The sequence below is a fragment of the Bactrocera dorsalis genome, chromosome 3 (genome assembly GCF_023373825.1).
Source record: "Bactrocera dorsalis isolate Fly_Bdor chromosome 3, ASM2337382v1, whole genome shotgun sequence".
Classification (NCBI taxonomy): domain Eukaryota; kingdom Metazoa; phylum Arthropoda; class Insecta; order Diptera; family Tephritidae; genus Bactrocera; species Bactrocera dorsalis.
Window position 1 is genome coordinate 15,370,114 of NC_064305.1, and position 27,641 is coordinate 15,397,754.

The window sequence follows — 27,641 nt, forward strand, 5'->3', positions numbered from 1 at the left end:
GTATCCAATTTTGTTGCGCATTTTGCTATTGTTGCGGCATGTGCATTGCTCTCGTTGCCGCTGGCAGTGTTGTAATTGCTGCTGTAATTTCTGTTGCTTTTGTATTTTGGTATCCCACTTCCGTTGGCAATTTCAATTTCAATTTACGTGTTTTTATCCGCTCTATTCTTGGCGTTTGATTTCCTTTTTTACATTTTCATTCAATTGTCTGACACCGAAAACAAGCAACCGCGAAATAACTGAACAAAAAAAAAACGAAAAGAAGAAAAACGGTGAACTTCAGCCACACTGAAGTTAGAATATCCTACACAAATGGAAAAGTTTTCATACAAGAGATTAAATAAGATCGGTTAGTATGTCTGACAATTTTATCTTATAGTCGTACGATCTGAATAAATTCTTTGGATTTCATGGCTTTGCTTTGGAAAATTATCCATGCCAAATTCCGTAAAGAAGTATTGTCAAGTGAAACAGTTTTCCACACATGCTCCTTCAGTTGGTATGACAGCCCGTCCGACCTAGAAAATGTCTTCAGGTTTCAAAGCGTAGCCTTAAGAAATAAGTAATACCAAATTTGGGGAGATATTTTCCCTTCCTTCTTTCAAATGAAGAGTTTTCTATACAAAATCATGACTCCAATCGTTCAGTTGTACGGCGGTTTCGACAAATTACCAGCTTCTTGGGGAGCTCGTCATGTTGATGAATATAAGTCTATGGTTAATTGGCTCTCAGTCATTTACCACTTTTTTTTACAAATATCTTGGCAAACTTAATATATCCTGTTCAAGGTATAAAAATAAAAAATTGCACGAAAATTATCAAAAAGAGAGTGGATAATTTGGTAAAAAGTAGAAAAAAAATTAGCCTGAACACGAAAATTGCACAGCGGCACGAGAGAGTTAGCTAACAATACTCGTGTAAGCAATAAAAGTAACTGGCGATTAGCCGAACTGCGGCAAATTGAAAAAGTTTGTAAAAACATTTAATACAAGTGAACTTTTGGAACACTTTTGGTTTAGTTACAATAAATACTACATTTAAACATACATATGTAGAGAGTACTTGTTCATTGGAGACTTCACGGAGTTGAAGCGAATGTTGTTGGTTTTTTACAACTCACGACGTGTCGTACTAGACTTACCATAAACAGCACGGCGAAGCCGGCCGTTTTCGATGGATGTTCTCACGCAAACGCCTGAATACGGCCAAATAGAACTCCTTATTGACCGTTTGCCCCTCCGAAAAAAAATCACGATGCACCAAACCACTCATATCGAAAAAAAAAACAATGGGTATCACATTGATTTTTGAGTGGCTTTGACGTGGTTTTTAGTTTTCGGCTATTGTTTTTCACTCCATTCCGATGATTGTTGACTTGCTTGCGTGTCAAGCTCATAATCCCATGTCTCACCGGCAGTTATAATGCTCTCCATGAATGTGCGATCGGAATTCGCACGATCAAGCATGTCCAGAGATCTCTGTTTACGGTACTCTTTTTGAAAACAATTCAGCTTTATCGGAACGAGTCGAACATGAACGAGTTCCATAACCAAAATGTTCACCAAAATCATTCGAATAGATTCGAAAGAAATGTCGAGCTCTCTTGCCATCTCTCTAACCCTTGCTTGACGATTTTCAAGCACCATATCCTTCACATTTAGTCGATGTGGTCATCTCTCTATCGTCTATGTCATGCTCTCGAACACTTTCAGACTGTGTAATCCAGTATATTATATTAGGATCTGTATGTTGAGGAGCTTAATTATGCGTTGTAATACAGAGCTCATACTTTTATCGATCATTTATTTGGGCGGCAATCGAATGTTTTGGAAATTTATTACGGTATAAGCTACATACATATGTACCTTCTCTTATTTTTATTCACTAACTAGCCAATATTTTCTATGCTCAAATACCGTCGAAGGATATTTGAACGTGGAGCAGTGGCTGGAAAAGAGGCGCAGTAGTATTTTTCGGGCAGATTTGGCTGCTATTACTACTTCTATGATACTTCTTGATGTATGGTCTCTTTTAGGGGGGTGAGCATTCACTCTGACAGCAGAGCTGCTAACTTCACGCTCAAAGCTAGTTATTTAGTGTCTGTTTTCACTAGAAATAGCATCAAGCTATTTCATCATCAGACTCGTTTTGGTGTCAGGCAACTGCAAAGCCGATGAACTATCCACAGGAGTACATCACACATCACAATGTAACCGAGACGTGTTACGTTCTGGTACAAGACCAATGGACCTCGCGAAAGCTTTGTTCGACGACCGGATTCTATGCGATCTTGAGTAGAATGTAGGAGACTTACTGAGCTACTCGGACACCGTCCAGTAAGCACTCATGCGGTAAGGTTGTTTTCAAAGCTGAATGGAGGAGGGTGAAACATCCAGCCACTTTCTCCTCCACTGTCCAGCTTTTGCAAGACCGAGATTGAAACATGCCGAAAGTCTTACCTTCGGCGAGTGTCGATTTGTAAAGGTCTTATGATCTATTATAAAGAAAATTAAGTACCACAACTGGACGTCGTGCTAAACTGTTCAAGTGAGATGCCTGATGGATCGACATATTAATCTAAACTAACTACCCAATCGAAACTGACTTTAGCTGTCTCAACGACTTTGTGATAGTCTCAAAGCACTTTGTCAATTTGTGAGGATCTTATGAGCTATTATATAGAAATTGTAGGTACCACAACGGACTGGTGTTCTAAGCTCTCCGACAGAAATCCTTGTTAGAATCGATCTCTTTAGCTAGCCTAACTTAACTATCAAGTAAGCTTCCTTTCTGAACTACTGCCACTTTATTGTTGTTTGCTGATGTCAAATATTTAAGCCGGTTTGTATCTCACATGTCATTGCTTATCTCTCAGCCTTGCTTATAGAGTACAATGCATCAATATTGTATTTCAAAGGTTACAAAAACAATAAAACTTATCGAATACGTTGTGATTCGTTTGGAATAATGAAAAGTCTTATTTTCGATGTTAAACCATATAACCGGTTACAATCGGTCTTATTTTCGATATTAAATTGTCTAAACGGTTATAATGACAGCACATGCCTTAGTATTCAAATTACTATATTGGGCGATTGAATTTTATATGGGGATGTAGCTCAGATGGTAGAGCGCTCGCTTAGCATGTGAGAGGTACGGGGATCGATGCCCCGCATCTCCAAAATTTGTTTTATTTGACTGATTTTTTGACGAAATATCATTAATTTTAAAATTATGCGCGGCTTTGAAGGTTGTCTAGACCCTTGAACATATTTATAAACTAATTAATGGATTTTTTTTTTATAATGTTTAGTTTTATTTAGAATCTGCCTTAAAAAAGCAATTGATGTATGAAAATATTATACGGATTTTGGAAAAAGCTTTGCCAATAAATATTAAATATTTAACATCATGAAAAAACCCTGATTTAAAATCCATACATATTAAATCTATCCTTATTCCCTCGCACACTTCGTCAATCTTTCTGTTTCATCACAAATTTTTCGAGTGGAATTTGATTGTTGACAGTATTTAGTATTAATGTATGTTTAAAATTTAGTTTTAAATATAAATTTGTTGGCAAAAAGTTAGTATGCGCCCCCGGGTGGGCTCGAACCACCAACCTTTCGGTTAACAGCCGAACGCGCTAGCCAATTGCGCCACGGAGGCTGCATATTAGTTTCCAACCAAACACACATCACAATAACAGCGAGTAAATAACAACAATAACAAATGAGCCGCTAATATTGTGAGAATGTAATGCAATCATTCTAAAGTGGCGAGCAGCATATTTGCGGCGAATTGGCGAAATAAGAGATGCAAAGTGAGCGTGAGAATGAATGTGGTTGTTATACGAGCGCGCAGTTGTTTGCCCGAGTATAAAGTGAATGAAATTACATTGTTGTAAAATATTAACGAAAATACAGCAGACAAAAATAATAATGAGCATGCTAAAAATAACCTATTCATTCGTTTTTGTTTATTTTGTTTTACTGATTTGGCATCACACTTGAAACCTGAATATTTGTTGATATGCATCGAGCGTATTCCATACAAAAAATTTAGCTGTACTGCGAATGAGTATGTTCCGTTTTGTTTTTGTATTCTTTTCGTGTGGCGGGCGATCAGTTAGTTATCTTTCATTTCACTTTAAAGTTTTACACATCTCTGAATTAGACCGATTATTCAACATCTGTTTGGCCGATTTTTCGCTTGGTTGCGAGGAAATCATGCAGTGAAGTCAAATAGCTTTGGATTCTTCATATACATATACGGTTTTGCCAAAAATTGATTTTTTGAGTTTCAACTTGGCTGTAGATTTTTGATGAGTCACAACCAAGTGCTTGAAACGGCTACCTCCATGGTGACAATAGTACAAGATCTCTTTTTGATATAACTCTAATTTAATTTGCGCTAGACAACTTAGGCAGTACGCAACTCAAAGGAACCTAGGTCACATCTGGCATGAAGTATTGTACGTAGATACCGGGTCAAGTAGCGCTGTATGCGCCATTTTGAAGTACTGTCGTCGGACCATATAGTTCTGCTATTCCGTTTTATCGTAAGAAGGTAGGTCTGCTGCTCGCACTTGATGACCCTATAGCTACTAAGGGTTTGCGATACATAGCTTAATAGTAGACTCGACAATTTGACTTCGATCTCAAACCATATCTCATGTATGCTGCTCGGTTAGGAGAAGTTCTCGTAAATGATAGCCAATTGCAGGCTGTCTCTGGCCACATCACTGAAGTGCCTTGTTGTTGTTGTATTGTTCTACTCTTTTTTGGACTTTTTGAGCAGAGTTATTGTCGCTTCATTCTGAAAAGGTTTATTTTTCTGGTTACCTACCTGCTTACTGATTTCGACAGCGGGTTCTGTTTACTTCCTTTTCAGGTAACTTTCATATTTTTCTACTATCTTTTTCTGGTGCCTTTTCATAATCGAGGTGCCAGCATTCTTAACCTTGGCAATCTTACCTCTGTAGTATAAAAACAGCCCTCTGGTATCGGCGTTTCTCCACTTGATACAAGAATTTCTTGCTTTTCTTCTTTAGTAGTTTTCATCGGACTCCGGTAGTGATCCTTGAGTCCTATATTCAGTTGCCGATGTTTATTTTTATTAATCAATTTTCATTGTCGTTCCCACGAGTTACACGGAAAGGGTTAGTCACTTGTTCGCAAAGCCCATTAGTGTTCAATTATTCGATTACCATTCACAGACTATTTCCCTATTGTAGGAATTATGAGGTCTTAGTTCGAAAAAGGAATGTTTGGATTGCGAAAAGCAATACAAAAGAGTTCCTACTTCCTCTCTTGTCCCTTCGCTGGTACACTCAGAGACCAAAACACGGTCGAAATAGTGAACTTCACACAGTCAACTTTACCCGGAGGCAGCGAAATCTGTTCTATCTGCCGAATAGGTGACCACCATCGCTTCCTTGAATTCACAAAGCAAGAGGTAATCTACATCGACTACCTGAAGAAAGGCAAAATAGTCAAAGCACTTCTGCTATGGAGAAAAATAGCCTCATTCGGCGGCAAAAATTGTCATCGGTACATACATCCGTCGTCCCCCGTATTGTAAGTTTGCCCGAATTAGGTCATCAACTGCTGTCCTAACCAGCGTATTCTCCAGATTTGAGTCCGTACGGCTTTTTTTTCTAAACTTGAAATAGTCACTCGTCTGGAGCAATTCGAATCGAATAACAGGTTAGCTCCGCAAAAAGAATTTTTCAGACGAGTTAAAGAAGTATGAGCATCGCTTGGTCTTGTGCTTCGAGCTAAAGGGAGACTAATTTGAGTAATAAATTTTTACTTTGGAGGCTAAGTTCCGATCTCGTAAATATAAGCTGGTGTTATTTCGAGCAATCGCATCATAGAATTTTTATGGAGATTATACTTAAGTCGATGGGAATGTTACTGCTTACTCAAAATGGTTTTGTATGTAGAGTAGGTTTCCTAATGGTTGAAATTCGAGATAAGTTTAAGCCTAGGTTTCATGCACTTGACTTTAAATGGCTCACAACTTTTTTTTACTTCTTCGGTTGTCAATGATTGTCGATTCATATTCAGTTACATGGACCGTCGTCTACTCGAAACTCTGAAAGAGAACAGGTTACACCATTTATCTGTAAGTCTTTTGCATATGGTATATATGAGTATAAAGATCTCGGTTCATTTTATGATTATATTCAATTCAAGCCTAATTATGGCTGGATAATTTTTCTCAAGCAACTTTCCAATCAACCTCTGCCTCTTATATATCTACCCATAAATTTTATTTTCAATTGTCAAAATACTATTTGATAAAAATTTTAAAAGCCTTCGTCATATAAGGGTTCGATTGGAATTCGAGAGCAACCCTCGAAAATTGGGTCAATGCAGAGGCTTAAAGCACGCCACATAAGTGCAAGACCAACAATGTACAAAAACGCATACAGTGTTGCATTTGGCGTAGGCGTAGCTGCCGACACCGACTGTGGCACGTACAACTAATGCAACAAAATAATGCCAACACAAACAAAAGAATAAAACGAAATGCAGCAAAATTTGTTACTAATGAAAAAATATAAATTTTCTATGTTTGTATATAACAACAATCGGTTATAGACATTCTGCGTGGACTTTTATTGCTTCTGCCAACCATTTTTGCAGTCTACTTCTTATTATTTTCATTACTATTGTACTTGTTGTACGCTCTCACTGCACTCGGCATCGTTCAACGCCAAACATTTACGACTCTCATTTATGGCACTGTTAATGTTGTTTTTGTTGTTAACGTCATCGGATTTTATTGCAGCTATATTTTATGTTTGTATTTGCACTTCGGCTATTCGCTGTGCTTCGTCTTTGCAGGATAGTGCACATAATAACTAAGGCAGTAAGCTCATACGTACCATATTCTTTCAGCAACTTAAAGGAATAATTGTTTATTGAGTTTCTAGCCATTTTTGAGCAGTCTGAAATAATCAAAATTAATTTTTGCAAAGCTTCCGATTTTAAATAGCGTCTTACAAATTTTGAAATATTCCGGAGCTCCTGTGGAAAACCTTTCTTATGAGACACACCAGACATCACCAGCAAAATAATATGCGCTAAACAGGAATAAGCAGTAAACACTTGGTGCTAGGTCTGTACTACAAGGTGGCTGCATGAGAATCTCCCAACCAAGTTCACTAAGCTTCTGGCGACTCAATATCGATATATGTAGAAGTATGTGGTCTGATGTTGTTCTAATAGAACGCAATTCCTTTTCTACTGACCAAAGCTGACCGTTTACTGTCGATTACTTCTTTCATACGGTCCCTTTGTTGACAATACACATAAGAATTAAGAGTTTGGCCCTAGGGGAGTAGCACATAGTATCAGATTTTCAAGGTATCCGAGCAAAGCCTAGGCAAAACCTTTTTGACCATCTTGTTTGATCACCATTTTCGCCGGCTCATCACGAGTAGACAACGATCGTTTTCGCTAGACGTTGTCATAAGTAACCAACTTTTCAACACCAGTAACCATCCTCTACAGAAATGAATCAATTTTGTTGTGAATCAGATTCACATTCTCAGTCGTACCTCGCAGAATCTTTCCCTCGAAAACTCGTAACACCGACTTATCAGATGTTGTCATCTCCTCCATGCAGGTTGGCGATAATGAGTGACTTGTAGAGTTTGGTCTTTGTTCGTCGAGAGAGGACTTTACTTCTCGATTGCCTGCTCACTCCGAATTTGATCCTGTTGTCAAGAGTTATTCTGCGTTGGATTTCGAGTCTGACGTTCTTGTTGGTGTTAATGTTGGAGGCGACGACTGTTTGTTTGACGATATTTCGTTTTGTCCTCGTTTACAACCAGACCCACACGCTTCGCTTCCTTATCCAGTCTGGAGAGAGTAGAACTAACGGCGCGGTTGTTGAGGCCAATAATATCAATATCATCAGAGAAGATTTTACCTTTTCTATTCAGCTCTGCAGCTCGAATTCAGCCAGGAGCTCTTACGAGTACATCAACCAGCACCTTCTTAATTAAGAAACCAGACATTGTTGGTCGTCATCAAAGGGAGGTCTCTCATCCGAGGCAGTTTTCTTAATTTCATTGGCAGTGTTTTTTCGTGGCGGATCCGAAACCCAACATACAGCCTTGATGAGGTAAGTTTCGGCTTCAAGAGACTGTTTTTTGGCTACCTAGAGGATAGCTGTGAGTGAGCAGGTTGAGCCATATGTAAAAGAATCGTTTTGGGTCATTCCCAAGTTAATTTGCGTGAACTTCAAAACGTGACTTTATCCTCCTCTCTAACGCCATATACCGTAACCAAAAACAGGCAGACGGATAGATAAAGATATAAGGGGTTACAAGCAGCCATTAGGTAAACTATATTTTTGGAGCATATAATAGTGAGACTTATACTTTATGAGCCATACACCCAATATCCACCAAAAGCATTTTCAACCAATTTTTTTTGTTGGAACCTCTCTAAGTACCATTCCAACCAGCACACTATGTACTTAGAAATACAAAAATATATAGGGTGATTTTTTAAGAGCTTGATAACTTTTTTAAAAAAAAAAACGCATAAAATTTGCAAAATCTCATCGGTTCTTTATTTGAAACGTTAGATTGGTTCATGACATTTACTTTTTGAAGATAATTTCATTTAAATGTTGACCGCGGCTGCGTCTTAGGTGGTCCATTCGGAAAGTCCAATTTTGGGCAACTTTTTCGAGCATTTCGGCCGGAATAGCCCGAATTTCTTCGGAAATGTTGTCTTCCAAAGCTGGAATAGTTGCTGGCTTATTTCTGTAGACTTTAGACTTGACGTAGCCCCACAAAAAATAGTCTAAAGGCGTTAAATCGCATGATCTTGGTGGCCAACTTACGGGTCCATTTCTTGAGATGAATTGTTGTCCGAAGTTTTCCCTCAAAATGGCCATAGAATCGAGAGCTGTGTGGCATGTAGCGCCATCTTGTTGAAACCACATGTCAACCAAGTTCAGTTCTTCCATTTTTGGCAACAAAAAGTTTGTTAGCATCGAACGATAGCGATCGCCATTCACCGTAACGTTGCGTCCAACAGCATCTTTGAAAAAATACGGTCCAATGATTCCATCAGCGTACAAACCACACCAAACAGTGCATTTTTCGGGATGCATGGGCAGTTCTTGAACGGCTTCTGGTTGCTCTTCACCCCAAATGCGGCAATTTTGCTTATTTACGTAGCCATTCAACCAGAAATGAGCCTCATCGCTGAACAAAATTAAAGCGCGAAACACATTTCGAACCGAACACTGATTTTGGTAATAAAATTCAATGATTTGGAAGCGTTGCTCGTTAGTAAGTCTATTCATGATGAAATGTCAAAGCATACTGAGCATCTTTCTCTTTGACACCATGTCTGAAATCCCACGTGATCTGTCAAATACTAATGCATGAAAATCCTAACCTCAAAAAAATCACCCGTTACATATATGTATAGCCATGATAGGTTGTACAAGTGCGAGTATACTCGCCAAGGTTCTTCTCGCATGGTCTCATACTGCATCAGCTGTTTCATGCCGCACTACATATGTTTATGCATTTCACTTATTTTCTTGCATTTTCCCACTACACATTTGGCTTCTAATCCAATAAAACTTTTCGCGCACCAATTACGGTCTTTTCACCTTTCTCGAGGCTGTTGAACTTTCTGCACTAAAGCGGTTATTTTTATATTGGTTGATGTAGATATGTCCAGGGTTGTGTTTGGCCTTACATATGTGCGGTATACTCTCACGGTTTCGTTGAGACTCGTTAATTTGCTTGAGAATAGAATTTGAAGCATTTGTTGGGCTTAGGCATTAAATTCGCTTGCGTTGGCATTGAAACATAATATGCTTAAATGAATAGCTTGAAAAAGTGGGCGTGCTTGTCATATGTTTGTGGTTTAGGTGAAAAGTGAACTAAAGGTCTTTGAGAGAATTAAAGGGTACGTGGGTAAGCTTACACACTGTAAGTTGCGGCTGTCGTTGGTGTAATATATTTATATATGTATTTTTTTACAAATACGTAGTTAGAAGTTATGTTTGAGTTAGTGCAGGATAGTGGAAACTAGAGCTGAAACCTTTGTGAGCCCATGAAGTGCTGTGTCTCTGACGGGAGTGAGCTTATCGTTGACCACGGCGAGTCTTATCTTCCGAAAACTCATGTATCCCTAACTACCTGAGTCCAGCAGACCATCAGCTTGGCTTCTGTAAAGTGCACAGCACCACCACAGCACTTGGCGCCATAAGTTCCCAGATAATTCATGGTTAATTCGTAGTGTTGGACTTGTCAAAGTATATGCTTTTGACACAGTCAAAACTACTTGAGGACACATAATAATCGATGCCTTTTCCAGGTCTGAAGGAGTGGACGATGAACTACCTGAGCGGTCGGTACCGTTTCGAGGTCAAAACTCCAAATTAAGAAGAATTAAACAAGCGATCCCCCAGTCCTCTACCCGTTACTGTTGAAGTTTTACATTTCGAAATCCCCTTAATCACCAAAGGGAATTTTCATAACCTTGTACGTTGATGATTACTCGATATTGATATCGGACAATGGAATCGATGGCATGTGCTCGAAAGTAAGAGGCTATTCTCCGATCTTTCTCGCTTCTTTTCTGCAAGGATCTTGACACTCTCTTCCACTAAATTCACAGCGACCATATTCATGAACTAGACACAGAGGTACAGACTTGACCTTAACATTACAGTCAATGGCGTTAAAATTCCGACTGTAAATGATCCTGAGATTTTACAACCGCATTAACTGTCAAAGTACATAGCCCCAAAAAATCCTCAAGTCGCTATTCGGAAACTCGTGGTGAAAATAAAAAGAAACGTTGTTGGCAACTTAAAAAGCAATCGACCTGCCGGTCAAAACTACGCCGCAACGATATGGTGGCCTGAATCTAGTAAAACGCAAACAAAGAAGCTTGGTACGTGTCAGAATACTGCACTCCGAACTATCACAGGATGGTGGTTCTTGTCTCTGGTTCAACACTTACACTGCGAGGCCCGTATGCTTCCGATTAAGGAACATAATGAGCTCTTCTCCAAGCAGTTTTGCAGAAATCATCCTTGAAGTCATACGCTTGAAGCCTTGGTGCCTTCTATGATCACCAAGGGGTCGTTCCTTGAATACATTCCAGCTCTGAAAGTTTTTCACGCAGTACCCGCAGAGTGAAGCAGAGGAAGACCTCCACTCCCTTGGAAAGACCAGGTGGAGAAGAACCTAGCTTCGCTTGGAACTTCCAATTTTCGCCATATAGGAAAAAGGAGAAACGACTGGCGACTGGCGCACTCGGTTATAATCGAAGAAAAATTGGAATCAAACCACCACCCATTGCCACAATAATCTAGCACCCTGCAACTTCGTTCTTGATAATTTAGCAGGTTAAACTCTTGCTGTTTAGAAACGACCACGACATACCAAATAAACGTCCGGTATGAAATGAGTCCACACAAGACACTAGCCACCTTTTTGCTTGCCCGGCGAACCGTAGCCATCTAATACCCTTCTCCCTACGGTCCGCCCGGTCGATACAGCAGGTTTCCTTGATGATTGCGATGACAACCAATCCCAACTTTACCGCTTAAGCGGTGTTTAAAGCCGATTCTTTTTCTTTATTGACGTAGACAGTGCTTACGCGGTTATAGTCAAGTTTACAACAGCGTGCCAGTCGTTCTTCTTTTTCGCTATTTGGCGACAATTAGAGATTTCAAGTGAAGGTCCTTCGCCACCTGGTCTTTCCAACGGAGTGGAAGTCTTCCACTTCCTCTGCTTCATCGCCGGGTACTGCGTTGAATACTCTCAGAGCTGGAGTGTTTTCATCTATTCGGACCAGCCAGCATCTCTTAATTCGCTGAACTATGTCAATGTTGTCGTATATCTCGTGCAGCTCCTCGTTCCATCGAGTGCAGTATTCGCCCTTGGCAATGAGCAAAGGACCATAAATATTCCGCAAAACCTTTCTCTCGAAAACTCATAACGCCGACTCATCAGACGTTGTCGTCGGACATGCCTCTGCTCCATATAGCAGGACGGGGATGTTGAGTGACTTGTATTATTTGATCTTTCTTCGTCGAAACTTGGACTTTAGCCAAACATCTTCAGCTTTAAACTAAGCCATTGTAAAACCACCAATTATAAGATTTACTCTCTCAGTGTGTGTTGCTACGACAAGGTCCTTTCATTATCAAGTGTTATTAGATTATCGTCGTCACACACGTGATGGTCGAATACAACTCTGCAATATGTACACACTGCAATACTGCCGTCAAGCCACGTACGCACTAGAATTAGTAATTTCACTTACTTAAGTGGTGCTTTGGTCACTTTCATGTTGGCAAACTCACGTTCGGGTCACTGGTATCATTGCGGAAAAGTTAAGTGAAATTTCAATGCCATTTCCGGGTGTCGAACTTCTGCCGCTCCCATATCTACATACGTACACATAGCCGAAGAGAGCAAAGCAATGCAATATTATGCGACTGTACTACCCAGAGGGGGAGAGGTTCATAGAAGCTTCTTATTTGCAAGGCGTTGCCGAATTTCAATTGTAGGACTTGTAACAGCTAGTCGAGTGATGACGAAAATAAAGACGACGATTGCATAAACGAGTAAAGGATAAACGAGTGCAATGTGGAAAGAGCAAGCGCTAAGCATTGTGGGAGGGCGCTGAAATTGCAGTGTGAGCGTACACATGTGAGAGAAATGAGCTGAAGCAGGCAATAAAATAGAAATAGTGATGACATGACAACACGAACACATATGCACATCTTGCAATGGGAGAAAACAATCGAAAGCGAAGGCTAGACAGGCTGAGTATGGCTTTAGGTGGTTGGTGCGAAGTTGATTCAATAAAAAAAGCGATGAACTACTGAACGAGTGCATAATGCGCCGACTATAAAACGAAGGTTCACGAACACTACAAATGCCTCTATTCGGCGCCTTGCTCTAGTGCAGCAACGCCCCGACTACACAGCCAACACGCACTTGCGCTGCACATTTTCCGGCCTATGTAATCGGCGAAAATTTGTTGACCTGGAATCCTTGAGGCTGCAGCAATGGCGACGTAAGCCGCTAACGTTTTTTTTTTTGCTATTTTCTTAATGTGGGTTGTTGACATAGGGAGACGGCTGTGTGCCATGGTTGGATGGGTGAAAGGCATATACAAGTGCATAACAGAATAGGTGAAATGAAAACGTATAACCGTTAAATATATGGCGCTGTGAAAATTTGTCTGTGAGAGTGCAGAATTGTGTATGTGTTTTGGTAAGGCGCTTGTGTATGGTCAAAAAAAAGTAAATAAAAGTGTTGGGTTGAGTGAGAGGGAAGGGGATTTCCATGGCTTGTCAGGAGCTGTGTGAGGTAAATGTCTCTTATACATACATACCATTGGGTGTGTACATAGCTGTTGCGTATCTATCCGGATATTGCAACCCTGTGTCTGCTGACTTTTGATAGATGAACGCAATGACCTAATTATTGTATATAACTGACTGCTACAATTGTATCGTCAAATAAATAGGGTAAATACTTGAGTTATATTAATTAAGTGACCTTCCGACATTCACTCGTTCCTCTCGTCATATATTTCCTTATATATATTTATAGACAAATAATAGAAAAATGTGAACTTCTAAAGTGGCGAAGAAATGTGCGTAGATTTGGCATTTGTTGAGAGAGTGGTCGAGAGACATAAATATTAGATTTCCTTACTACTAAAGAAGCGTGGAAAAAACAGAAAAATTCGTATATCGACTTAAAAATGAACTATGTCAATGGCGTCGTATATCTCGTACAGCTCATCGCTCCATAGAATTCAATATTCGTCGTGGCCAATGGGCAAAGAATAAATCTTTCGCAGAACCTTTCTCTTGAAAACTCGTAACGTCGACTCATCGGTTGTTGTCATCGTCCAAGCCTCTGCACCATATAGCAGGATTTTTTTTTTTTTTTTTTTTTTTTAAGTAGGGGGAAGCGTCAAAAGCCGGAGTGCGGAACTTTAATCCGCAAAACCTAACCTACTCCCAACTCCAGACTCTCCCACGGAACCACCTGATTAAGTATTACTTCGTGGGATTAAGTATTACTTCGTGGGAAGGATGGAGGTGGTGAGTGACTTGTACAATTTGGTCTCGAGAGATGACTTCACTTTTCAATTGCCTACTCAGTCCAAAGTAGCACCTGTTGGAAAGAGTTATTTTCCATTGAATTTCGAGGCTGTCGTTGTTATTGGTGCTACTGCTGGTTCCAAGATAGACGAAATTATCTACGACCTCGAAGTTATGACTGTCAATAGTACCAAGTCGCGAATACGATGACTGTTTACTTGATGGCAGGAGATATTTCGTCTTGCTCTTTGTCCAACCTTCTCTTCTAGCCATAGAAATCGGCGTCTGATGAACATCGGGAACACCAAAAAGTTTACGGAGGTGCTGTTCTAAGTAAAACAACGTGCAATGAGAGAAGGCCAAAACCCTAAAGCCTTCGGAGGCGGTGAATTTCAGACGTTGCTCGATGAAGAGCCCTGTCTAACGCCAGAAGAGCTAACTTCAGCATGGAGAGTCACCCTCAAAGCTATTTCAAAGCGCACGCATGCACTAGTAATGATTCAGAAACAAATAACTTGGATTCCTTATGATCTTAATACCAGAATAGGCACAAAAGAGTGTTTCAGCTGCATGACAATGCTCGGCCTCACGTTGCCAAACCAGTTAAAACCTGCATGGAAACGTTTCAATGGAAAGTTCTACCCCACTCGCTGCATTCCTCAGATATTGCACCGTACGATTATTATTTGTTCCGAGCGATGGCAGATAGCCTGGCTGAGAGGCAGTTCCACTCACAAGACGACATCGCTAAATGGCTTTATTCTTGGATAGCATCAAAAGGGGTACAGTTTTAACATAATTGTATTCGATCTTTGCCAGAGAGATGGGAACAAGTTGTGACTAACGATGGTCAATACTTTGAAGAATTTATTTGTAATCATTTCCTTACAATAAAATTGCGGAAATGGACGTGATCGATTGCGGTGGACCGTCACAAACGGTGGCTAAGTTCTGATTGACCAGCAAGGTTACCGGGAAGGCTTTGCGCTGTATGTTCGGTGGAATTAGCAGTGAATCCGCTTAAAAGCGGCCAGTCCCAGTGTGGCAACTTTTCATTCGGACCCATACTGTCAACAATCCTACCTTCTGAGGCTTCTTCTCTTTGAACAATGGGCGAGGAATTGTGTTGCACTTCAGGACAACGCCAAATCACAAACAACGATGACGACTAGAAGATCCGGAAGCTTGGTTGGGATGGTCTCATGCATTCACCTTATGGTCCTCATCTGGTACCAAGTCTTCACCATTTGTTTCTATTTCTGGCAAATGATTTTGCTAGCGAGAAATTCACCTCAAAAGAACCTTGTGAAAGCCGATTGATCCAATTGTCTGCGCATGAGGTTGAAGGTTTGTAGGATAGTTATCGCCTTCAATATGGCGACAGGTTATTGAATGGATTCGTGCATTCTTCAGCTAAATCTGATCATTCGAACCACCTGCAATTTATGAACTCCCGTTAATCTTGTTCCATTAGGGTTGAGCTCGGGTACTCTTTATTAAAAAAAATAGTTCTGAAAAAAATAATTCTAAAAATCATGTTTTTTTCTTTATTAAACACCATCTCATTTTCTTCTTTCAGCTTACCGCAAAAAACAAATAACGGTACATTATCTGCGCTTGTGTGCTGTAACCGCTGTTGCCACAAATATTTAATTCAACAAATTAATGTACATTACTTACTAGCAACGAAAATGTAAATGTGGCAAGAATGGCAAGCAAATGTTGCGCGAAGTTCGTCTGTTGCCAACAATTCCGTATGCAATAACCGCAAAATGCACAACAACAAAACGCCGTATTGAAACCGAACACATATGAAAACCGCTTGTTGGCGGGCCGCAAGCGAATTAGGCGTCATACAACAACAACAACAACAATACAATATTGTCACACATCATCGAATATTTTCTTAGTCAAACACCAGTTGCTCGCATCAGCAACCCAACATGTATCGCTTAAATGTGCAACAACAGCAACAGCAACAATCTCAACAGCAATCCACGTCGTCAGCGTCGACGTCGCATGCCAAAACAGCGACGCAAACGTCGTCTACCACCGCTGGCGCCGCCACCACCACCATCATACCCAGTCACATTCTGCTCCAACAACAATTGGCAGCTGCAGCCGCTGCCGCTGCGGCCGGCGTCAATCAGCCACCGGCCACCATAGCGGCAACGCATCTACTCAGCGTCGCCGCCATCGCCAGCGGTGAAGTGAGTAATGCGCTCGATTTGAATGGTGTCCACCAACAGCAGCAGCAGCAGCAACAACGTACACTCATCCATCAGCCGCGGCAAGCGCATGTCACACATCATCAACGGCTGCATGCCAACAACAACAACAATCACAATGCCACCAGCATTACATTGGGTGAGAAGCCCACAATCATAACGAATGTATTGGCCGCATCGGTGGAGGAGAAAATTAAAATCATTTCGACTGCCATTAAAACGGAACCGCTGCACGACGTCATCGCGTTGACGAAGCATAACACAGCGTCGGCAACGGCCGTGGCGGCATCGACGTCAGCGCCACTGACGGCCGTTAACAGTAGTAGTTCTCACAGCAACTTCAGCAATACTAGCATTAATCGTAACAGCAATAATAATACTCTAAGCAACAGCAACAATAGCAATAACAATCACGGCAATACGGGCCACAACAACAACAACAATGCTGTGAATAACAGCAACAATATAATCGCACTGACTGTCAGCACACTGCCGTCAACGGCATCCTCATCCAGCGGTACTTCCATTTCCGTTGCTGCCAATAAGTCTGCCGCCGCAGTGAGCAATGCCACAACAATAGCTGTGAGCCCACTAAATAATGTGAATACCATAAATCTAGTTGTTGGTGGCGGCAGCGGTGTTGCTGCGGCTGGCGGTGTTTCCGGCGCTGCTTCAACGTCCAGCGGCGTTGCGGGCGGCGGCACTTTAGTGATCACAACTGGCGGCAATCACAGCGCAACGGCGTCATCCTCTTCCGCGGCAGCTGCTGGTGGTAATGCCAGCGGCACTGCCAATGGACATCTGGTCTTTGTGCCCAAGCGCGCCCGTTTGGAATGGTAAGTGCAGTTTCTTGTTTTTCCCCATTGACCTTGTTATGTTTATTGTCGATTGTACAACTTTTTTTGCTTGCTTATGTGACATATTGACACCTTTTCCTATTTGTTTTGCAGTCCTCCAAGTAACGAGGAATGGATTTCCACCTCTAGTCCGGGTAGTGTGCCCAGTTCTGCGCCACCATTGAGCCCATCACCGGGTTCACAGAACCACAGCTACAGCGCGAATATGTCGAATGGCTACGCATCACCGATGTCGGCAGGCAGCTACGATCCATATAGTCCCAATGGTAAACCAGGTGAGTACTAGTGATAATATATCTTGAAGTTACTTCTGAAATTGCGGGTTCTGTAGGCTTTCAGAATCCAAAAACGTTTGTTGTTGCTTGAATAATTTTAAAATAAGGAAACCTTACTCCTAACTTGGTACATACTTTCTTTTCGATATGTTATCTTGTAGAAACTGCTCAATAATAATAAGCTTAAGCCCCTCTTAACAGATTTTTAATTCTTGTCGTGCTGTTTTTCCTAAGCAAGCGCAGAATAGACCTTAGCTACCGGTGCAGGCCTCAATTTATTTATATCTATTCCCAAGTAACGGCTGTTTTGACGAGATTTTGCCAAAGAAAGGAAGTTTAGAATACGGAATTTAAGAGTACCTAACGAAAGGCTGATTTATATGGTTCGGAGAATCATCAGAGCATACACGAAAATCTTATTTGTCATTATATAAGAGTCATCTGATGCATGATCGTGGGTCACCGTGCTCTAACCGGTTTCTCGAGCTTTAGACATCGTTTCGACGAAGTTTACCCAAAATAAAACATTTTCTTAAACTCAACTAGTTTTTTTAAGCATAGAAAACGCTTACGCTTTCAAGTTCACCGGATAAAGATTTCGGTCCATTCCTGTTAGACGTGACTGTCTTATAAACGGTAGGGTTTTAAATAAAAGACTTAATAGATCGCGTTGAAAGCTTTCGTCCAAGCTTGTTTAGAGCTACTCTTAAGATTTTTGGGAACCTCTAAATTTTCGCTAAGTCTTCGTGTGACTTACATACTATAACCGTTGTCTTCTTACGTTCTGGCTCTGAATCTAGCAACCTTACGTTCGGTTAGCAGGCTCTTTATGACGACAAACTCCTGTCTGACTTTGTGATACTTGTGGCATAGAGTGTTCTACTGAACAACTTGCCTTTAACAAAGTTCAGCTTTCTGCAATTGTATAACTTCTTACATGAGAAGGTGAGAAGGAAATATACAGTCGCTTGTTCCTCCATTGTCCTCCAGCCTTTGCAAGACTAAGGTTAAAAGATCTCGGCAGTCATACTTCATCGAACTAGGTGAAGTAGTCGAAAGCAATATTAGCCGCCTCAACAGATTTATGTTAGGCTCAAGACGCTTAGTCGACTTATGAGGACCTTAACGAGCAATATTTAGACGGTATAGGAACCACAACATACCGACGTTCTAAGCTGTCCAAGCAAGATTTCTCCTATGATCGACTTTTTAACCTAAACTTATTGTACCAACATACTAGAATAGTGAAGAATCGTTAATAAAGCATAAAGTATTTCAGCCTTAAGAACCATGTTCCTCCTACCTGCCATTCTTGAATGAAATAGGAAAAAGTAGGAAGCTTTGTTTGTTCATATTTATTGTCGGCTCAATACTCAAGTACTAAGTTTCATTTCATTCTTTTTAATTAAGACAGGCGTCAAGTTGTTATGCTGACAACAATATGCTCCGCATATGCGTACATCATCTATGGATGGAGTATAATATTCACATACATATGTACATTTGTACTATATAAAAAGGCACTTGTAACTGAGTCTATGTAGTAATAAAGCCAGTTTCTCAGGCATCAGGTCGCCACGCCAACTTCCCTTTCCGATTAGAACCCCACGGTAACGCCTTAACGTTGTCGATTTTATCAACATATCAGCAGTGCCTTCTAAACCTATGTATAGTATGTGCATATATAGTAGATGTGTGTCCATAAGCATATTAGTTTACCGGCATGCGCGACGTGATATAGCGTCTCATGGTCTCACAATGCGTTGTAAAGCCCACATTCAGCTCCCCCGTCTACTTTCAAGCTTATGTATTATGTACATATGTATATTTGTATGCATTTAAGTGATAAAACGGGCGTATAACAACAGCTCCGGGCATGCTGTTATCGTTTTTCTGCTTCTTTAATTTCTATGCTGCCTGCTCGACTTATCCTTGAGTGTTGGCATTACATTACACACGCATTGAAATTCATTAGCCGGTTATGTGCATGCTACCTATATGCATATATTTATATATACATACGAAGGTACATATGTTTATATGTTATGAGTTGGTTTGTAGGGAAGCACTTGTTTGTTGTAACGTTGTTTGTCGGCTTAAGTGCTGTAAGTATATCTGTGCTACGCATATCAGCTTGCAACACGTCGTCATCTACTAATCCGCATTACAATCGGCGACACACTTATTACATACGAAATTACAACTCTACACATTTGTAATTGTACTTTCACACACTTTGCTCATAGCCGTCTGTAACGATTTGGACATTATGTGCGCTTTCGATTTTCTGATTAATGAATTTGTATCATTGAACTATAAAAGTAAATGAATTCCACTATCACTTTTTGTTCAGAACTCCTGAATTCGATTGTGGTACTTACTTTTATAGCTTAAACTTGTCAGTTGAAGATCTGAATCGTCGTCGTATATCTCGTACAGCTCATCGTTCCATCGAATGCGATATTCGCCGTGACTAACGAGCAAAGGACCATAAATCTTCCGCAGAAATTTTCCCTCGAAAACTCGTAACGTCGACTCACCAGATGTTGTCATCGTCCATGCCTCTGCACCGTATAGCACGACGGGAATAATGAGTGGCTTATAGAGCTAGATTTTTCTTCGTCGAGAGAGGACTTTACTTCTCAATTCCGCAGTAGCACCTGTTGGCAAGAGTTATTCTGCGTTGGATTTCGAGGCTGACATTGTTGTTGCTGTTAATACTAGTTCAAAATTAGACGAAATCATTTACGACTTCAAAGTTCTGACTGTCGATGGCGATAGCTGTTTGTTGATTACAAAAGATATTTCATCTTGCCCTCGTTCGGCGTCAATCTTTAGGATACCTTGGCAAATTATCATAGAAAGACTTACTCCGAAAGAACTTTTAAAAATCCTAGAAATATCTCTCCAAAACTTACATTCTCTAGGACAAATTTACACTTACATGTTAACCGTTCAACATTCAGCAATGAGATACTTTTACTCGTATGGCTTAATACTTACACTGAAGGAACATTAAAAAAAGCTTAAAACTATCCCTTTAAATTCATGTTCAATTAAAATAATCGTATGGCATGAGGCACTTTCCTAGTTTAAGTAAGTTAAAGACTTACCCAGCTCTTTTGTCTCTAGGGAAATATCAAGCTGTTGTTCGCAGGCCGCAATTCATTAATGAATCGTGACTTTTTGATTTTCCATAACAACATCAAATGTCTTAAACGATAGAATAATCCTTACGGTGCGTGTAACCACCACCCACAATTTTTATCAAATTATATTTTCATATTTAAAATAGGCATATCAGTTGACCCACTAATTCATGTGATATTATTAGTCAGTTAGACTACATTTTTGGCATTCATTTAGTAAATGGTCTATAAGTCGAAAAGTTACATTCATCGCGTTATTGCCGAACAGCTGATAAGATCAACTCTGGTGGAAAGTGTGAGGCCTAATTGGAGGGATGGTCTTCATAAAAAAGATATTTTTCATTTCATTCCATGTTTTTTTTCCAGTATTTGAAATATAGGTTCTATACGTCTTATAAAGCACACCCTTTGCTATAAATAGAAAGCTAACCCTCGTTGTTAAAAGCCATGTATTTTGACGCCTAGCTAATATTTTTGAAATTACAGATCATTACTCACTTTTCAATTGCAGATACAAATATTTTGGAGCATCTTTGAATATTTATGATTGATACAACATCTTTTAAGAAAGTAAAAAAATATGTGAAATTAAGATTACAGCTGAATTCTCGTCATCCGTTGTGATAGAAATATTATTAAAAAAGTTTAATTAATCAAAACTATAAATAAGATTTGATTCAAGTAATAACTAGATACTAGTTGTAAAAAATATTCATAAATCTCCCCGACGGGGAATTGAACCCCGGTCTCCCGCGTGACAGGCGGGGATACTGACCACTATACTATCGAGGATGTTACGAGAATATGAATCCATATCTTTAAGAACTAAACGGTATCAAGAAAGCAACTCTGTTATGTTTTAGCTAAAGAACGCTCGATCTTCTTTTGTCTCAGTCGTAAAGTGCTGAAAGAAGGATTCAGTTTAGTGTTAGATCTGTAAGAAAAATAAGCAAATCTTCTAAAACACTGCAAGTATTTAAATTTTTATTGTACGAAGAATAATATTTTTTTAGATTTTCAACGCACGAATGTTCAAAAAATTATAGTAACATGTAATAGGTTCATGTCTAAGCTTTCAGTTGTACAACAGAAAAGTGCTAAAGACAAAAATACCAAAAGTGAGATAAATATCATAAGAAGGTTGTGGAATTGTAAAACAGGAGATCTGTATTTGATATCTCTTAAAATTGAATGATTCAGTTCATAACAACACTGAAATACTAAAAAAAAAAACTTCTTAAATCTCCCCGACGGGGAATTGAACCCCGGTCTCCCGCGTGACAGGCGGGGATACTGACCACTATACTATCGAGGATGTTGAAATGTTTGTGACAAAGTGCAAACAAATGTTAGAAAGCTTCTAATGCTTGACATTAGAGAGTCACTGCTAGCGCTACTTTAGAATACAGTTACATTTAGGACTTTAGCATTGTGATGTACTAGCGACATCTGTCGCGCCTAAAAGACAGCATTCATTCCTGCGTAATTTCTGCGTTTTAACAAGAGATGGCGCTGCGAGAAAATACAGGCGACTGCTTAGTCATAGTTGAACTTTCCCGCAAAAGCTCTGTTACGTACGTCTATGACAGAATTTACATTGCCATCGTCACACTGCCTTCGGTCGCACAAAGCTACTTGTTTTGTTTATATAAAAAGTTATTGCTCCCGAACAAAGCACGCGAATGAATAGAGTAAAGCGCAGACCGAAACAGCTCATGTGAACGGCAATGACACCAACAAGCTCGACACATCTGCACGCTAATCAAAGGTTTTTCTAAATTTAGCTAGATGAGTCGCAATTCAAAAATATTAGAAAGAGAGTGAGTAAGACAACCAGAGAGGGAGAGCACAGAGAGCAAATGAGGAATTGTGTTGGTGTGTGAGAGTGCGAAATTGGCTCATGCGCAATTGCGCTCTTCGTAAGCACACAAATACAACATCGTTGGATGTGATTGTGTGTGTGTAATATGAATGGAAGAAAAGTGGATGTAGACAGAAATGAAGAAAAACAAAGACAAATGGCAAACAAGAAATGCCGGTCAGAGTCAAGAGACACATTGAAATACAAACACACTTTTCAATATGGCCGACATGATAAATAAAACCAATAAAAGTGGCGAAATAAAAGCAAAGAGAAGGAAAAAAGTACGAAGGTAATACCAAGCGCATGGCCGTTCGTAAGCATGCTTTCGTTCTCTGTCGTGTATACGCGCATCGCAAGACGTCGTGTTATTTATCGCTGCAATTGCCGGTCCGGTTTTGCCCTGCAAATTTTATGTCGTTAATTCTTTCAGTCTCTGTTTTGACACATAATTTCATTGTGTCGCCGTCGTAAACATCATTAACATTGTTGTCGGTTTTCGTCGTCGTTGCTTGCTTTTTTTTATGTATTGTTTGTTAATGTTCGGGTAGGTTTTGATTTTTTGCTTTCGCTAGCCTCATACTTGCTCGACTAGCGCGAATCGTTGCCGCTCTTCGTTATCATAAACGTCGAATGTGACGACCGACAGCCCGCCAGGCAGTCAAGTAAACACTCGATTGCATGCATTCTCGAGTATGGGCTTCGCTGCCAAAACGTTGTTGTTCTCCTGCCTTCATACTAATGCATACTGCAAGCTTCTCTTTTTTTCTTGCGTTGTTTTTGTGTGTTTCGTTCCAACAGAAGGCGGCAGCCGTTATAGTAATCGTATTGTATTGACGGCCGGTTGTCGGTGGACATGGGAATGTAGCATCGTATAACAAAGAAAATAGATTGTAATTTGCATTGCTTGTTTTTGTATTTAAGTGTAGGGATGAAACTTTGGATGACGTAATGATTGTATTACTTATAAAGTGTTCTACTGCTGGAGGCATAAGCTTTTTTGAACAAATAATTTGTATATAAAATTATTAGATAAAGTTCTAAATTAAAAAAAAAGTGAAGCCATTTGAACTGGCGTAACCTCGAAATTGGAAAAAAATACTATACTGACTACCATACTCTAAAGAACTTGAAAAGACTCTGGCGAAATCGATAAGAGCCTGGAAAAACTGATAAAACTCTTTAGAAATGGATGAGACCCTGAAAAAATTGATAAAACTCTGGTGAAAATGATAAGACTTGGGGTTGAAAAATCTATTATACGTACCACTAAACTATAGAGGTTGCATCTTTTGGTTGAAATGCTATTCAGAATAAGTATGCTTCGAGAATGTCAGAGAAAAATTAATTTTGCTAAGGAAATCAAAAGTTTTGTGAAGTTATCGTTTTTGTCGATAAAAAAACTAATGCAATCTCTCACATCTCCCCGACGGGGAATTGAACCCCGGTCTCCCGCGTGACAGGCGGGGATACTGACCACTATACTATCGAGGATATATTAATAGTGAACTCAAACGTAGCACATATGTCAACTGTTCATCAGCAAATTGAAACAAAAACTAGTTAACCTAAATATATTTATTTTCAATACAATCCCAAACAAACAGGCGGGGATACTGACCACTATACCATCGAGGATATAGAACTAGGGAACTCAAGAGTGGGACAGAAACTATTCACAACCAAATTGCATCAATAAACTATAACCAAAATATATTTCTTGAATACCATGCCAAAACCATAATACAAATCTAAAGGTCCTACCCTCACAAGTCAACTTTTGGTAAATCGTTCAAAGTTCGCAGTAATATTGTACATACGATTCGCCTAGACATGTTAAGAGGTTATAAAGGCTTCGGATGGGGATATTTAAATACGGATGGGGACCAGGAGATGATGTTACGTTGTGACTCTGAAGAAAATGTTTTTAATAGCTGATATTATAATGGTACCTATTGGTTCTTAGCCGCACCGTATAGAGGTCTAATTCACGCTTCTTTTGTTTCAAAGGTCGGTTTATTGTACCTTAAAAAACCAGTAAATTATTTTTAAACTCACCAGCTGTGCGCTCGAGATTGGATTTGTATTTGGATCACTTTATTATAAGACTAGTATGGACAGTTGACGAATCGCAGGTAATTACAAAAGTTGATGCCGGGAGAGGCCCATTTTGTCTGCTTTTACGTAGATCGAGAAGCAGTAGGAGTTCTGTTACCTTCGTGCGGTTTGCTACTGGATTTCCGAGTTTAGTTAGCCGGTACTTGCGCAATCGTAAAGTCCTGTTAGTCAGAGATAAATCGCAAGAGTAGGAGTGAGCATCTCGGCCTCTGCAAGGAGAATTCAATGACATAGTTTCAATAGTTGTTGGGGTATTAACCTGCGTTGTGTAATTTCAGCCATTCAAGTTAAATGAACCTCAAGATTTAAAAATAAATTTTCGTTCAAATAAAAGAAACAATTCCTTCTAGCCTATATCGGCTTTGGCACCTGTTATAATAACCTTTTTAGGCCAAAAAGGTCGATGTATCTACGCATACAAAGCAAATTGAATTTAAATCGAAAGAGTAGTAAGGGAGTATTTCAATTCACAGGCCTCAGTTAACTACAAATTGAAATGCTAATAAGATATGTGACACACATCCACAGATATATATGTATCTCCATGTCTATATATATGACCCCTCGACACACAGAATTCCGCATTAAAGTACAGCTGACTGACTTGCACACATTGATGGCTGTCTGCTCATTCGCCATTCGCCTTTCTATAGTCGCTCACCATGCCACATTGTCGCTGTTCACTCAATTCTATTTTGATTTGAATCTGTTTTTCGTCTGCCTTAACGTTATTTCCGCCCGTCCACCCCACCTAAGGCTAAGTCGTAATATTCCGGCTGGCGAACAGCTGAAAAGCAGACACCAACGTCGCCAACGCCACCGACAACGTTGTCTTTATGACTTTAAATGCGCCGGCATAACGGTACTACTGAAGTGAAATATCGGAAAGATGGCACACACACACAGTCAGTTGGAAAGTTTCGCCCAGACAAGCTATAAATTTAAAGTGGTATGCGGGTTAGCAAGAACTTTGGAACATTACGATACACAGCGCACATTACTGTAAAGGAACGAGTAAGCGACTTCCGAGACTCATTTGGGCCATTTGTGGGTGCAGAGGATAAACCATTTTCGGCATACGATTGCTATAGACGCCCAGCAAATACAAACTTCGCGTGCAGAGCTATACATAAACGCACGCAATACCTATTACGGTACCCGCATTAGTATTTACTAAGCCCCAGACATGGAGTTTCCCACGCACTAAATTGCTTAGCGCACTGCTGGCGCCATCAGACACCATCTTCTCTCAGTCGGAAGGTCGCATGCCGACCGCACGACGTTGTTGGCGTTTTGTTTGCGCTCGTATAGTGTCGGATGTGTGTAGGCGGCGTGAACATCCTTGAGTCACGAGTAGGTGGGTGAAGCATCGTGCGCCGACGCTTACTGACACCGTTAAACCAGGCGAAAGTCGACTGCAGCCGAAGGGAAAGTTGAACAATCGCGTGTTTGCTGTCGTATACGTTGTAAAGTGCCCAAAATATTAGTAATACTTATGGAGCAAACATATATCTGTGGAGGATACTTGAGTATATGCTTGTAGTTGGCGTTGTAGAGTTTTGTTGTGTCTATATACCGTAACAGAGCTTCGGTATTAGACGTTTACTTCATAATGATGTTGTTGTCGGCGTGTTCGTAGCGGAGTTATGTGCATGATGTTGACGCCTTTCCAGATGATGATGATGATGATGATGTCGGTAATGTCCTCCGGGTTGTGTGGGTGTGAGGAGTTCACCATGGTAACGACCGCGTCTTGTTGCTGCTGCGAGCTGGTTGGCTGGCTGGCTGACTTGCTGGTTGTTGGTTGTTTTGGCAGTTAAATGCCAATGTACGTTTTCGCAGTATTGCTCGTAAAATAGCAGGAAAAATGTAGAGAAATAAAATGAAAAGTCGTAATGAAACGTGACGACAAAGACGTCTGGTGGCCTTCAACCTTCAGCTTTCAACCTTCAACCGTTTTTTCGGTATCCAGGACACAGCTGTTCGCCTACAAGTGTGTGTGTGCGCATTGATTATGGTTCGTGTGTCTCTTGCTCATATGCCGTCTTGCCTTAGATTATTTTCCTCTACTCCAACGCCGAAGCTGTGCATTTACTGCGTCGTTGACCGACCGTTTTGTACGCCAACAAATCACCCACACTTTTTGCAGACGCCTGCATTTTAGGTTCGGTCATTGGGTCGTTTAGTGTTTACGTGCGTCTGCTTTGTTGAAGCCTTAACATGCGCTGTTTGTGCACTTAGCGTGGCGCTCCATTGACCCACTCCACTACACTCGCGAAAGTTCGGTCGCCCGCTGCCAATAGTTTGTCCCATTAAATTTTACTGCGCTCCTTCGGCTTCTGTTTATGGTAAATAGATTTGGAACATGCGCGCCTACTCGCCGGTTTATTGCCCTGCAGAGCCGTGCATTTTTATGTCTGTCTGGCTGTCATCCTACCCAGTACCGTCTCAATTTAGATTTTTATTAAATTTTTGCCGTTATAGTTGTGCGCCTGCCTGCAATCTTAGGTGCGTTGACCGCCTTTGCGCTCGATGGCATTTCAATTAAACGCAGTTCATATGAATTGGAAAAGGTTTGGAAGCATTTCTTCAACATTTTCGTAGGCATTTAGTATGTTGTGGTAGAGTAGAAGGTGTTTTGCGCAAATTCCATGAACTTTTCGGGAAATTTCTGTAGCCGAAATGCAAGAAGCGTTTATCATTTACACAATTATCTGCGTTTTGAGCAGGTTTTGTTTGTAGCATTGACCTTCTTAGGAAAGAACAGGGCTTTTACGAAAGGTTTATTGCTCTGTATAGGACTTGAGGATGGAAAATGGCAAATTTTTCACGAAGTTTTTTGTTTGTCTTAAACTTTGTGATTCGGTAAAAGTATTTTGCCCTTTCTCTGCTCACATGCCGACGAGGGATAGGTGGATAAGAGACGCAGTGATTTTTTAACGGATGGCTCGAATCTAGAAAGGAAAGTTGGAGGGGAGTTTTCTGTAAGCAGCTCTCTGCCAATCTTAGCTTTATGCTTCCGAGCC

The 27,641-nt window shown here is 40.4% G+C and overlaps 1 protein-coding gene and 5 non-coding genes across 7 annotated transcripts in view; 2 read left to right on the top strand and 4 right to left on the bottom strand.

Moving 5' to 3' along the window:
• The window catches only part of LOC105226312 (ecdysone receptor), a 319,570-nt gene that overhangs the window by 28,528 nt on the left and 263,401 nt on the right, over positions 1-27,641 (top strand). For both annotated transcript variants that reach the window (XM_011205141.4, XM_011205142.4), the window contains 2 exons: positions 15,707-17,191; positions 17,306-17,487. In XM_011205141.4, the coding sequence (XP_011203443.2) occupies positions 16,071-17,191; positions 17,306-17,487 (1,303 nt within the window). In that variant the 5' untranslated portion in view covers positions 15,707-16,070. The remainder of the gene's footprint in view (positions 1-15,706; positions 17,192-17,305; positions 17,488-27,641) is intronic.
• On the top strand, positions 3,109-3,181 carry Trnaa-agc (transfer RNA alanine (anticodon AGC)). The gene has a single exon. It is a non-coding gene; the product is annotated as a tRNA-Ala (tRNA).
• Positions 3,596-3,669, bottom strand: Trnan-guu (transfer RNA asparagine (anticodon GUU)). The gene has a single exon. It is a non-coding gene; the product is annotated as a tRNA-Asn (tRNA).
• On the bottom strand, positions 21,357-21,428 carry Trnad-guc (transfer RNA aspartic acid (anticodon GUC)). The gene has a single exon. It is a non-coding gene; the product is annotated as a tRNA-Asp (tRNA).
• Trnad-guc (transfer RNA aspartic acid (anticodon GUC)) lies at positions 21,880-21,951 on the bottom strand. The gene has a single exon. It is a non-coding gene; the product is annotated as a tRNA-Asp (tRNA).
• Trnad-guc (transfer RNA aspartic acid (anticodon GUC)) lies at positions 23,920-23,991 on the bottom strand. Its single transcript has one exon. It is a non-coding gene; the product is annotated as a tRNA-Asp (tRNA).